At 34.3% G+C, this 14,867-nt stretch overlaps 1 protein-coding gene across 1 annotated transcript in view; it reads right to left on the bottom strand.

The window, feature by feature from the left end:
* Positions 1–5,879: 5,879 nt before the first annotated feature.
* Positions 5,880–14,867, bottom strand: part of LOC150083343 (uncharacterized) — a 59,964-nt gene continuing 50,976 nt past the window's right edge. Inside the window, exon 4 of the mRNA XM_090377200.1 lies at positions 5,880–7,464. Within this exon, the coding sequence (XP_090233326.1) occupies positions 7,190–7,464 (275 nt within the window). The 3' untranslated portion in view covers positions 5,880–7,189. The remainder of the gene's footprint in view (positions 7,465–14,867) is intronic.

Genomic DNA, 14,867 nt, shown 5'->3' with positions numbered 1-14,867 from the left:
ATAATAAGAAGAGAATTATTTATATTAGTAATTTTCATTCAGAACCTGTTGTATCAGAGCAATCAGAGTTAGTAGTGGAAGAATTGTTGTTTTCGTCTTCATCCAATTCCATTAATTCTTCATCACTTCCATCACTAGCAGCCAGATCACCAGATTCATTTCAAGTCCATGATTGTTTTCAAGGATAATTCGCAATTTTTGATTTAATATATTGGTCGCTGGTACTTCTTGTCCATTTGCAGAAATGCCACAACATTCAAATGCTCTTTGAATTGATTTTGATTGGATTGTATTACAGGCAGAAATAACCATTTCAACAATCTTTTGGTAAGATGGTCTTTTTCTATATCCTTTTGGAGTAAATTCAGCAGTTTCTTCTCTTACCCAATTATCCCATTCCTTTCTCAATAGCAGCTTTGAAACTGGAATTTATGGCAACATCTAGGGGCTGTGTGTAGTGCATTATCTTTCCTGGAATTATTACTGCCTTTGAGCCATAATTTTTAAAAAGATATTTTAAAATTTCTTCTTTCTTATGAGTTCCATAAGAATCCCAAATAATTACTGATGGAGTGTTACTAAAATAGGATCCTCTCTTGCAGAAAACAGTATCCATTCACATCTTCAGTAGATTTGTGTCCATTGATCTGCTTTTGTTTACAGCAACATCTGCTTTACCACTGGGGATTGTTACTTTGGGAATTTTCTTTAAGCCATGAAAAATAACCATCGGTGGGAGTATGCGTCCATCCAATGATACTGTCAAACAGACAGTGTATCAATTTTTTTCTGAACCCTGTATCCGCACCATCAACATTTTTGTTCCCAACAAAATGAAGAGTGCAATCTCTTGCCATGTCAAAGTAACATGGAGTTTCATCCATATTAAAAACACAATCACTTGTCATTCCTGCTGTAGCGTTATTTACTTGAATTAAGTATTGCTTTACTTGTTCCTGCATTATCCAGTTGTCCATGATGAGTTATTTTACGTGATCTAATCCGATGTCTCCTGGTCCATCCAAATAAGAACTTGTTGCTTACTTTAAAAGCAGGTGGTATTTTAAGGCCAAATTCTGGTGGGAAAATATAGTTTCGCAATGTTTTATAAGTAACTGATCGGTGGTTATTTCGTTCCTTTTTGAAAAATTCAAATAGTTTTTTCTCAATTTCAGGATAAAACGCCTTCCTTCCTGCACCTCAAGACGTTTGTGTTTACGTTTTTTAACCAGCTTCAATAATTCTGCTTCTTGTTGCAACCAACGGCGAAGATTTTTCCTGTCGATGCCTGTTTGTTGCGATATCGAATTTTGACTTTCCCTCGCTTTTAAACGTGTCACAAATTGTAGTTTTTCCTGGATAGTATATGATTTTCAGTTACTAGACTTTTTATTTTCCATTTTTAGGGTTAAATATTCTGACAATGAGTAAAGACGCGCAGTTCACATCTATTGCAATGACATCTCGGGCATGCGCAGAGCGCCGATATACGGTACATTACGAGAAAGCGCATTATTATTTGTCCCCAATAAAAGCCCATGGGCTTCTATTTGGAAAACAAATTCCTAATATAGGCCCAGATGGGCCTCTTAATGGAAAAACCTGGTACAGTAGATTCTTGTTAATGCAAACTCAGTTTATACAAAAGCATATTGTCCCCCTGCTCAAAGGCAGGCTGTTTTATTACACAACATATTTATTACAAAATTTAGTTATTATATATTACCAAGTCCGTTTTTTTTTTTTTTTTACCATTACAAACAAATTGTTATTTTGTATGGTTAATACAAAGCTTGGCACAATCCTAATTGATTAAAGGTTAATTTACTCCCTATCCCTAAAACAAAAATTTATTGGTCAAAGTCATGCAATGGTGGAAAATCAAAGCGAAGAGAACATTACTATTCTATTAAGCTGAAAAGCAGATGACAGCACAAAACTGTACTCACTTGTGATGGGAAAATTTTCAGCCAAGATGTTTTAAGAGTAATTAACCAGCTTCCAAATGATTATCAGACCAACAGAAGTTTCTTGGCTTGCAGTCCAAATTTTAAGGTCTTGATTACTTGAGAGTGAACAGAAAAATGGTTTAAAAAAAAAAGGAACATTTTGATGATTGTAGACTGTTGTACTGCACATTCTTCTGAGACGCTTAAGCTGAAAAACATAGTAAATATGTAGCAACTAGATCATGGCATTATTTATAACTCATGAGAGCATATAAAGCCTGCCTGAAAAGGTTAGGAGGGAACAATTTGTAGTCAAAGTGGAATGTCTTAGATACTATTCATAACGTTATGAATAGTATCTAAAACATTCCACTTTGATACTATTCATAACGTTATTTCAATAGTCGATGGCTTCAAAAAAAGAGTAGCTTTGGTGAGAATATCATTGAAAAACATAGTCCAACAAATGAATGTGACAGGATGGGACCTTGAAGGAGCATATGGATTTTGTTAGAGAATTTGGAGAATTATTAGTAGACACATATAATGCAAGAAAGCAAGCTTATACAGCATTATCCAAAAAAAAAAACCTTCCCATTTCACCCATCCATTCAATCCAAATGTTTGCCTTTCACCCATCCATTCACTCAAATGTTGGAAGTTTGTTCCAACTATCAACCACATCGATTCTACAATTATCTTTCCTCAATTTGAATTTATGTCCCCTCGGGTGAGTAAGCTGAGCAAGAGGAAGAATCCCATCAGCATTGAGCTTACTCAAACCATGCAAGGTCTTATACACCTCAGTTATCTCACCTCGTAGGTGCCTAGTCTCCAGATGCTGCAAGTTGCAGAACTTAAGCCTTTCTTAGTAAAAGCAACCCTTTGTTCCACTCACCAATCTCGCTGCCCTTCTGTGTACTCATTCTAGCAACTCTACATCCTTCCTAAAATGAGGCCTCCAGACCTGTATGCAGTACTCAAGGTGTGGCCTGACCACACCTTGAGTACTTGAGAATTTGTTAAGGTGGATGATGATGTTGTTACTACAACAATGCCAACACCAGGAGAGCTCCTAACCACCGAGAAAATGAAGTTTTCTACTAGTCGTGCTAATAAAAATGTATTAAAAAGTTAATTGATTTTCATATTTCCTTTAGTATTAATACTGTCGTCTGTTATTACTACTTTATGCAACACAAATTAGATATTTTCATATCAATAATACATTTTTATTTACACTAGTAAGAAAAAGAAAATCTAAACATTTTTATTATTTTTAAATAAAAATTAAGTTAATATTAATATATATTAGATATTTACTATTGAAAATAATCAAGTTTTGACATTTGTTGCCATAAAACCCAAAAATTTAGGTCCCTTGAACTTTGTCTTAACAAGATTCTATTGTCTTTACACAATAAAAGCGACTTGATCAAGTATGTTTTACTGTTTGTTAGCCAAAAAAAAAAAAATCTTCCTGTTTCACCCATCCATTCACTCCAAATGTTTGTCTTTCTACATTCTATTCTATTATTCTATTAATTCTATTAATTTTTTTGATAAATAATAGAACACTGATTTTCTATTAACTGTGGTAGCCACATATCATAAATAGGAGACTGCTTCCATTAATTTGTGTAAAATCAATAATTCTATGGCTTCTGACAGGTTTTTGAATGATTGGCTGCTAAATAACATTGGCATTATTGAATCCACAGCATCTGTGAAAAATGATAGGACTAGTTAGAAACAAAATCAGCACAATTTTCCCCCCCATGTTTTTATCAATTTTGACAGTAACACACTGTATTGTTACCAAACATATATCACAGTTATGCTTGAAAATACAGCAGGACAGGACTTTGAACAGTTAATGACAGGACATCTTTCCAAGTTAGAAATGACTGAAGTATGCCATTTCTTGTATCCCAATGGGTCAAAAATAATATGGCTTTAAATCACTGTCATTTGTTAATTGTTGTATTGAATGAAATGGATATTGCTAAATTCAGCAACCTTTCATAGCATAAGTTTCATTATAACAACAGTGCTACGTCTATTCCCTGATCCCATGTATTTTGAGGTCCCACTTTAAAAGCATACCTACCAACTTTCAGATATCGAAAACTGAAAGAATTTAGGAGCTCTAGTATTGTCTAAACGGTATTCCTTCCTTCCAAATTAATAACCGTAGCAACAGTTATTCAAAATCTCTGTTTCATACCTGTTGAAGTTGACTAAACTGCTTCATACCAACTTAGGTGAACTGACTACCACAGCACAGTTGCATCATTCAACAAATTCAAAGTAACCTTTCTTTTAATAACAAACAGAAGTACATTACACAACACAGAAGAACAAAACAGCCAATAAGCAGTTAATGCTATATTTACAAAAACACAAGTACTGAAATTAGAATTAAACATTAAATCTTTATTAAAAAATTAAATATGTAAGCACACCTGTCAAAACTTCTGAAATAAGAAATCCAGAAAACTAAAAAGTTTACAAAAAATACTATTTTTTCTTACTTCAAAATACACAAACACTTTACATAAATGTCCCTAAATTCTTGAAAATAATACTTGCTTTTTCTCATCTAACGTTGTTTGTATTTGAAGTAACTGTAACAATGTTTTCACATTAAATCTGGAATATTATAAACTAGGTAGACACGTCCTGCGCAACAACACAAGGTACTAATGAAGGACACTAAGGACAATGAATCAATGGCAAGACATTATGTGGCAAAGAACATTTTAAATGAAAAATAACACTTTATCCACATATTAAAGTGAAATTTTTTTTATTCCTGTGTAAATGACTGAAAATCAGAACATCATATACCACAAAAAATGAAAATGAACATATAAAGCCAGCTCAGCTTTCAAGCACACATTATTTAAATTCAATAAGTCCATAATTGGGGAAAAAAAAAAAAAAAAAAAAGTGCCTGCATGTTTTAAAAATAAAATGTTCTGTTCATACTTTGTCATGACCACTAAGTCAGAAGAATTTACAATTAGCTATTATGTCAATGAATACACTCATTAACCATATTTAGCAGTCACACAGGTTTGAACCACAGTCCACCAAAGCATGTATGCTACTACATGCTTGTACTTGACCACTCAGCTTAGAAGAAAACTAAATTTATCAAATACACAGAAGACACACCAATTGTTAGAACACTTCCGATTAAATAAGAAGAGTTCGCAAGTACATAAATGGACATTTATTATTAAAGCGTTTCAAATGAAAAACTACGCAATATATATTTAAACTCTTTATTGCAAAAAAGTTGCTTAAAAACAAAAACAATTAATGTATAAAAATGTTTTCACAGAAACTAAATAATGTTGTTTAATAAAACTTAAACAATAATTTAAAATTAAAATAAAACTGTACTAAGTTATATAAACTCTCTTGAATAGAAAAATTTACATCTAAATATATTTGCAATTTGTTTGATTTATGCATATATAGCAAAATAGTCAGTTTATCTTTCTTACATAAATTCTTCCGAAAAAAATACAAACTTTTAAAAAACTTTTTTACATTACATCAAAATGGATTTCTTTTCCTGAAACATACAAAATGTGCTTTAAGTGCCCATACATGATCAGTTAAAATGCACAGTTACAATGTTCTAAATAAATTTACAAATTAACTGAACTGAGCAATGAGCCTGTTGTTCATACACATCATAAATAAACTATGCATTCTTCAGTCAGAGCTCTTTAAGTAATGTGCTTGCCATTACTATTAATGGAAAATTGGAAAGGCAGAAAACCTTAACAGGAAAATGCATTTGGTACAAAAGTTTGTCCTAAAAATGATACATGCAATCATTGTAAATCTTTTTAATGAGCTTATTACAATAGTAGAACTTAAGTAAATTAAAGTAACTTAAGGAAATAAATTAAGACTGGATGAGGAAGCTTAATTTACTTTTTCAGAAAAATTTCCTGCTTAATCCACAAAAGAATCTATTTTAGCAGAATGGAGACTTTTGGTCATGCTTAGATTCCTTGCTACGAACAGCAGTGAGGATTTAAAATTGTCAATGAAAACAGCTGTGCAGACATTGGGAATAATAACTGCTGAAACATATGAAGCCATTGGTCATGCTTAGATTCCTTGCTACAAACAGCAGTGAGGATTTGAAATTCTCAATGAGAACAGCTGTGCAGACATTGGGAATAATAACTGCTGAAACATACGAAGCCATCATTAAAAGATCATAAAATTATATACAAGTATTTCTGTATTATTTTTCATATGCAGACATAACAGTTGGTATCTCATAAGCAAACCTTGTTACTGTCTTGGTGCTGTCTGGGTGGTGGTATCTGCTGAGAATAAGTAACAATAGTCTTCTCCTTTGGTGAAGCGTTTCTTATTTGAAGTAGTGCAATATCATGGCAACTCGTGAAAGTATTCACAACATGAGATATAACTTAAACGATGCTCCTTTTGCAAAAATTTGCTAATTCAGAGTTTAGCTGTGCACTAATATGATGCATTGCACTAACTTGTATGTATTCTAATTCTCTTGCAGCCTAAGGCTTAAGCTCTTGAAGCATTTTAGTAATTTTAGGAACTCTAAAAAAGCTTCCCCTCATTTATATTGCTAGCATCCCTGTTTCCATATCAAATTCCAGAACAGGGATGTCAAACTCAGAGGTGCTTGTGGACCACACAAACAGTTCTTGAGGGGCTAGTGGGATGTATAAATGATTCTCAGGTAGATCATGGGCTGCACTAGTGCAAACATAACATACCAACGGTATTTAGCACACATAATATACTAATGGTATCTGTGGCTTGTAGAATTTTGAAATAATTATAAGAATTAAGTTAAGTTTTTGTGCTGAAAATTATTAAAACTTGTGAAAAATATTTGTAAACTGTGCAATGTTTTTGCTATTTTTGTACCAATTGTTGTATGGATTTTGGTCCCTTGTATTTAAAAATGTTATTCACAGTAATGAGAAAACATTTCAGGGACTAATTTTAAATGAAAAGCTACAATGAATGCTTAATACTGTTATTCAGACATAAAATAATTTAGAACAATTAAATTAAGTAAATAAGTTCCAATTTTAACTTGCAATGGCATATTTTCAAGAAATTTTAAGAATTGAATAATTCTGGTTCTTGAATTTATAAGCTTTATTTATTTCACATATTTTTGCTCATTTTATTTTTATTTATTTATTTTTTTTTTGTTTGATTCAATATCTTTTAGTCATGAAGTGTTTTGGAACATAAGTCAGTTTAGAACTGTTAAATGAAGTTTTGGAAAAGACTATTTTCTTTACAGGATCTTGTCCAAAGGTGAAACAACCCAACTTATATGATGCAACAACTATCTTGTGTAATCTACCTTCTAGTTCCACGCATCCATGAACTTTGTGTGAAGTTACATTAAGGTCATAAAATCGGATACATAAGTCGGCATATTCTTTCAGTCCTGGTGCTCCAAAACAAAGAGGTGGAGGATTATGAACTGTAAAAAAAATAAAAAATAAATAATTAATCAAAGTAAAGTTTATTATTAAAATAATGACAATATTAAGATGATGTATGTATCTATATTCTCTTAATTTATATTGAAACTAAATTAATAATCTTCAATCACAGCTCAAACTTAAAAAAACTCTCATACTTCTTATTGGCTCTCAATGCTTCAAATTCTTCCTTCTTATATTAACCAATTACATTATGGCATCTCTAGATTATCAGTGGCTTCGCACTTTCTTGGTACACTTCAACTGCCATTTTGAGACTTATATGATGCAACAACTATCTTGAAGAAAAGGTTCAACTTGGCTATTAAGAATTATTAATATGTATAATTAACCACTCTTATACCACGTGGAGTTATTAATATATATTTTATTAAAGCATAGCCTAAACTACTTTGTACAATTGGGTAATGTTTCAGGTACCTTGCTGATACTCATCATCAGACTGTGCTGTTTGGGAAATAGAGATAAAAATTAAAAAGGTGAAGGTTACTAATTAGATTTACATTGAGCAGTTCTAAATTGCAATCACAATTTTTAACAAAGGGGTTTTAAATTAACCTCCTATCCATACTGGAGCAAGATGCTCCAGATATGGATAGAAAATGTAAGAAATTTTGTAAAAAAATTTTTTGTAAGAAATTATACAGGTCTGATCACTAGAATCAGCAAAGCTGATTAGGGATTAAAAACAAAGATATCAGCTCTATCCATAAAGCAGTATTCATACCAGTACTCTTCTTTGGTGCTGGAATCTGGTTTCACAGGAGAGCAGTAGCCAACAAAAACAAACTAGACTCCATACAGAGAATCATCCTGCTTGCCATCACAAGAGCCTGTAGAATGGTTAGTACCCTTGCCTTTCAGGTTTGGTTGGGGGGTGGGTTACCTTGCCTCTTGACTTTGAAGTTGTTCACCTTGGTGCCTAATGTGGCTCCAACTCTCCCTTGAGTATCCCCCTGGCCTGTACACAACCTTCTTTGACTGGTTATACAGTCGATTCCGATTATTTTTTTGGACACATCGGGACTAGTGCATTTGGCCCTATTAAGTGGCTGCCCCAATTATGCAAAGTTTCGTGTAAATAGTTAAAAATACAGCTTTATGATTGATTCTCTGTACGATCATATAACATTACGATGGACTCATCATAGTAAAGTACCCTTCACTATACGATATGTAGTAAGCGCCGGTCATTGTGATCACTAGGGTTCGGATTTTTATGACCTTAAATATGACAAAATAATTTACCTTTACATACCACATAAATGATATTTACTTTATTTATTCTTTTAAAGTTGTACAACAACTTGTTATACAAACTTCTAACAAGTAATATAATGAAAATATCACAATTTGCAAGTTTTTTTTTTTTGAAGTATAAACATTAAAATAAAATTTTTTAAACATACAAAAACCAAAATGTATAGGCTAAGGTACTAGGCTACTAACACTTAAGTTGCTAAGTACTCAGGGGCTCACATCTGGTGAGTATGGGCTTGGCACACCCAGGGTCCTGAGCTGGATATTATCATTCTTTCTTGGCAATTCCCTTCTACTTTTGACTCTCTCTCAGGGTAACTCGGGGAATTTTTTTTTTTTTTTGACTGGTGCAGCATAAGCCTCAGGCTTCCTTGCACCATGTAGCTAATAATAGTAATCAGTTATAAGATGTATTAACAATCGATCATTTCTAATTTTCAATATAATGCCAGTGAGTAGATAAATAATTCTAAGTTATAATTAATAGCTTAGAATTAATATATTAGTTTCGTATTAGTTTTAAATGTGTAACCTCAATAATTCTCCGCGAAAAGTTGTTTTTAATGGGGTCTTTTATGTTAAGACTGGCTGGAGTGATATTTACGTTTCTACGTTTTACTAGAAATTTATGTCTACATTTTAGTTTTGTAATCTTTACGCTTATATTTTCTAATTTGTGGATAAGACAGACAGTGGTTGGTCCATACCTAGTTCTAATGTAGTTAGGTAAGGACGTTTTCGGGGAGAATTATTAAGATTACGTGTTTAAAACTATTACGAAGTGCAATTAGACAAATTAGATTTGACATATCAAAAGTTACAGATACAATAAAAACCTACCTTGAGGGATTAAGAAAAACTTGAATGAAAATGATTTCTCAAACATGGTGCGATTAATATCCATCAGTTCCACTAAAACACACATAGATCTATCGAAACATCTTGAGGAAAAAATCTCTAGACTTATAAACCAAAATTTACCGTTGAATTCAAATTCTCTGAAAGATAAACCAGTATGCGAAATAGACCACCCTAATAATTCCTCTAAAGATAAGCCGGTACGTGAAGTAGGTCAGCCTAGTAATACCTCTAAAATTCCCGACCATAGCTCAAAAACTCTCACAAATGCAGAAATTTGGGTACCTAAAAAGTAAAGTAAAGTAAAGTGCAGGCATTATCAACCCACTGCAGGATGGAAGCCTCCTCAACAATTCATGCTGAGGGAAATGGACCATAATATGCCACACTGGTCCAGTGCGGGTTGGCAGATCGACCGTATTCAGCAGTCAGGGGCTTGAACCCCAGTCTACTCAAAAAGCGTGTGCTACTGCACTCCCGCTCCTGCACACTCGGCTATGGAGGCTCAGGTACTTAGCAAAGGCCTTAATTTTAAACTGACACCCAACCATATCCCCACATTAGATTTCCTAGCCCACCTCTACAATAGTTTAAAGTACATTCAGGATAATCTAGCCAAAGATACGATCAACGCCACAACCATGCATTCAATATACAGCTCAAACTGCAAGAGGATCTACAACAAGAACAACAACCTATCCACAGAAGAAAGGAAAGCACTGAAAATCCTGAAAGAAGACAAGAATATACATATATCCAAAGCAGACAAAAGGAACACAAGTCATTGTTGACAAAGAAAACTACATCGAGAAAGTAGAAGAGCTTCTAAAAGACACCAGCACCTACAAAGCAGTAAAAACAGATCCCACCAGCAGCCTCAAGAAAAAGGTCCAAAGAAAACTTCAAACCTTACTAGACAAGAAATTTATTGATGAAGAGCCCCACAGGAAGTTGAACCCTAACAATTCAGAAGTGTCGTACATTTTCGCCAACATTAAAGTGCACAAACCAGGATTCCCTGCCAGACCCATTATTAGCGGTAGACATCGCCCAGGACAGAAGATATCAAAATGGCTAACACAACTCCTCTCCCAGATAGTTCCGAAGAATCAAAGCTCATTAAAAAAATACCCAGGATAAAGGGTGTTGAAATCAACAAAGCAGATATACTAGTATCATTCGATGTGGACTCCATGTTCACTACCATTCCCTTAGGAGAAGCAAACACGTCTCCTCCAAACAATAGACAGCCATATCACCATGGGATACCCAAGACCCCTTCCAGCCACAGAAATAATATACTTCATAGATCTCTTCATAGGTAAACCTTACTTCACCTTCAATGGGAAATTCTACATGCAGATTTCTGGTCTCAGCATGGGAAATGCCCTATCTCCTCTCCTGGCAGAAATTTTTATGTCTAAATTTGAAGAAAATTTCTGGGAAAACCAACAGATAAAACCTAAATTCTGGTGTAGATACATGGATGACATCATAGCCATCTGGAATCATAAGTTACAAAAATTCTTTGAAGCTCTCAACAATCATCACCATAAAAATCAATTTCAAAATGGAAATTGAGGACAACAACCAACTTACTTTCCTGGACATCCTTTTTGCAAGAAAACCAGAGAACTACATATGGAAGTTTTCAGAAAACTCACAGATACTGGCATCATACTAAACTATAAATCCTGCCATCCTTTCTCCACTAAAATAGGCATTCTAAAGTCCTTCATCAGAAGAGTCTACAGAATTTGCAAAGAAGGTAACATACAACATGAACTACAAACAATAACTAGGCTTATTACGTTCTTAGCGTTTTTTTCACCAACCTTTCATGGAGTAAAATAAGATTAAAATAAAATAAAACAAAACAAATCTTGATAACTATATTTACAATAACCTGTATTTACAAAATTAATATACGTATTACAATATTAAAAGTATTAAAACACAAGATTAAAATGCATGCATTAAAATATACTAAGTTAAAAGCGATAAAATCCCGTAGCTTTCAAAGGCTCCAGCCTTCTTCTTCAGCAGTACTCTCTATTATTCAGTACACCTTTAAATATCAGCAGGGTAATGGTAGGCATTTGAGGAGTTAATAACTAGGCTTGCCATAAAGAACGGATATCCAATGCACGTCATCAAAAAAAGCCATCATAGACACCTCCAAGTCCATCACACAACCCCAACCCAACATCGACAGAAGACTCCATATGTATATTGTACATACCATCAATTAGCACCAGAATAGCAAAAGAAGCTAAGAAATTCGGTATATTCACCTTTTACAAAAGTTCAGCCTCCATAAAACAGATCATAAAACAGTCCAACAACCCCGACAATCCTAGAGGTCCGATCTATAAGATAGATTGTAGGTGTGGAAGTATATATTATAGGGGAATCCTACAGACGCCTACAATGTAGAATAAAAGAGCACAAAAAAGATGTAGCGTGCGGCAGAATCAATCTGTCTGATACAGCTCTCCACACCTTCAAATGTGGTGACACCTGGAACTTCCATAACACAAGTATTATTTTCACAGATAGTCAGTATAACAGAAGAAAATTCAAAGAAGCATTTCTTATCAAATTATTTGGATCTTCAACAATCAACAGAAAACAGGGGGTTGAGTTAAACCCACATCTCTTCAATGAGAAAATAAGTGAAGAAATAAGGATCCAGGAAAGAAAAAGAAACAAGGCATCCAGAGGTGCAGATCGCATACAACCCCTTCCAGAACCAGAACGAACACCATAATGGATGATCAAAGGTCAACAGCAACCTGGAACCAGAGCAGGAGGTCAAAGGTCAGCTTTCAAGCTCCCTGGATCTAGGATAACCTAACACTATTCCTATTGGCTAATTATAAGAATCCCTGGCCTATAAAAGGCACTGCTGACAGCCTCTTTCCCATTCTCTTCAGGTCTGAGGGCTGTCAGCAGGTAAGAATTGTTTTATCTTATAAAATAGGCTAACAATAAAGTAACTTAAAAATTGCTCATTGTAACCAGTTCTGCTCATATAATTGTGTAATGGTAACATAGAATTGCTCCTTTATATTGTAACAAAAAGCTTAGAGATGCTCAATTGCTAATTTGTTATTATAACCTAGAATTATTTATCTACTCACTGGCATTATTATTGAAAATTAGAAATGATCAATTGTTAATACAGCTTATAACTGATCCTTTGTTAAAAATTGTGACTGGAATTTAAAACTTCTCAATGTAAATCTAATTAGTAACTTTCACCTTTTTAATTTTTATCTCTATTTCCCAAACAGCACGGTCTGATGATGGGTATTGGCAAGATACCTGAAACGTTACCCAATTGTATATACGGAGAGTTGATTCAGATTTTTGATAACGATTTTGACATTAATCCTGCTTGTGATGTATGGCAGCAATGTAATTTTTTTTTTTTTTCCCTGCAGGCACAGTCCCAAACCTTATGAACAGGTGTATCAGTTGTTTTAATGTTGACATGCCTTGGAAATTGGACACATGGTTGGAAGATTACATAACTGCACTTTCCGAAGAAGGGTACAGTTATGCGAAAATTATTGATAGGTGCAAAAAGAAAAATTTTAGTGTATCGAAATTTGATATCCATAAGGTTTCAAATGGCAAAGGAAAATTCTGCGAATCTGCTGCAAGTGGGCGGAAAACACCAAAGAAACTGCAACTTGCTCCAAGCCGAACGAGGGAGGTAGTACGAAAAGTGCTATCGCTCGTTGTCGGTGAAAATCCAAAAACCCAAAGAGCTACAGTGTCACGTGTGGGAACATCCCAGTCAACCGTTTGTCGCATAATCAACGAAAATTTGCAACTAGAGAAGAAGCATAAGGCCCTCGTACACCACCTAGGAACAAGGCACATTGCAGAGCTGCGGGTCAATGCTCGAAAACTCTACGAAAAATATCTGGCAGCTGAAAAGTGGAAATTCGTAGCAACATTGGACAAAGCGTGGATATACCTCCCTGAATGCAACAAAATTCAGGTAATTTATTACTGTCCACAGGGTGACAAGGCCTTTCCAATATGGGTGCATTGGTTCAAGGAAAGTTTTGGCCAAGGTTTTATGGTTGTAGCCGGTTTTTGTTATAATGGAAAATTTGAGTTGCGTAGAGTTGCTAAAAACGTGAAAGTCAACTCAGTGTATTACCAGACTGAAGTTCTACAGCTGTTGTTTGAACGTGAAATACCCACATTGTATGGTTCTGACACTGAAAAGGTCTGGGTACACCAGGATAAGGCGTCCAGCCACAGTCACGTTCCACCCGTGCTTTTTTGCGGAGAATGGAAGCGGTGACAGGTATTCGTTCGATTCCATTTGAAGACATATCTGTTAAATCACCTGACGCCGCACCCATGGATTTTTGCACATTCGGACTTTTGAAAAGAGCTGTTGGAAACCGCCGCCCCAGAACTGTTGAAAGTTTGTGGAAAGTCTGCCAGCAGAAATAGGACATGTTCGACTTGGAAGTTTTGCAGCCGGCTTTTACTTCAATAGAAATTGCAATGCCGTGCGATAGTCCATGCGCAGGGAAAATAAATAGAACACAACTGGTGGCATGGAATTTTGTAATTTTAAAGGACTGTCAAAATCATTATCAAAAGGCCGAATCAACCTTCCGTATTAGTTTAGGCTATGCTTAAATAAAATATATATTAATACCTCCACGTGGTATAAGAGTGGTTAATTATACATATTAATAATTCTTAATGGATAACAACCACATAACGTCCTTCCCTAACTATATGTTCAACTCGACATTATCTTTCTTGATGCTTGAATTGTCAAGAAATGCTGCTTTTGACTCTGTCAATCCATTGCCTCTCATGTATTTCATTAGTAAACAATTCCACTTTCTATTAGCCTCATTTATTAAAATAAATATGATTTTTTTGACTCCAAACTTTCTATTCGCTAAAACTAATTATGATGGGATTCTTCAGGGTGTTGCTCTTTCCTCTCTTCTTTTCTGGAAATGAATTCTCATAACCTCAAAAAAATAATTCAGCTTTAGGTATGTCATTAATATTTAAGTGTGGACCACTGGAGTTGAATGAAGTAGCAATCATTCCCTCACTCAATCCTCACCTCTTATTTGCACATGTTCTATTCTTTCTTTACTTGTAATCTGTTTAAGAGACAATCTGGAAAATGTCAAGATTAAATAACTTTTTCATGAAAGTAACCCTGCCTTATTAATATACAATACCTCTTGTTCAGGTTGTTTAAGAACTG

This window comes from Mastigoproctus giganteus, chromosome 7 (assembly GCF_048544385.1).
Source record: "Mastigoproctus giganteus isolate SK-2022 chromosome 7, ASM4854438v1, whole genome shotgun sequence".
NCBI classification, from domain to species: domain Eukaryota; kingdom Metazoa; phylum Arthropoda; class Arachnida; order Uropygi; family Thelyphonidae; genus Mastigoproctus; species Mastigoproctus giganteus.
The sequence above is the reverse complement of the archived record's forward strand: the minus strand, read 5'-3'. Positions and strand labels throughout refer to the sequence as shown.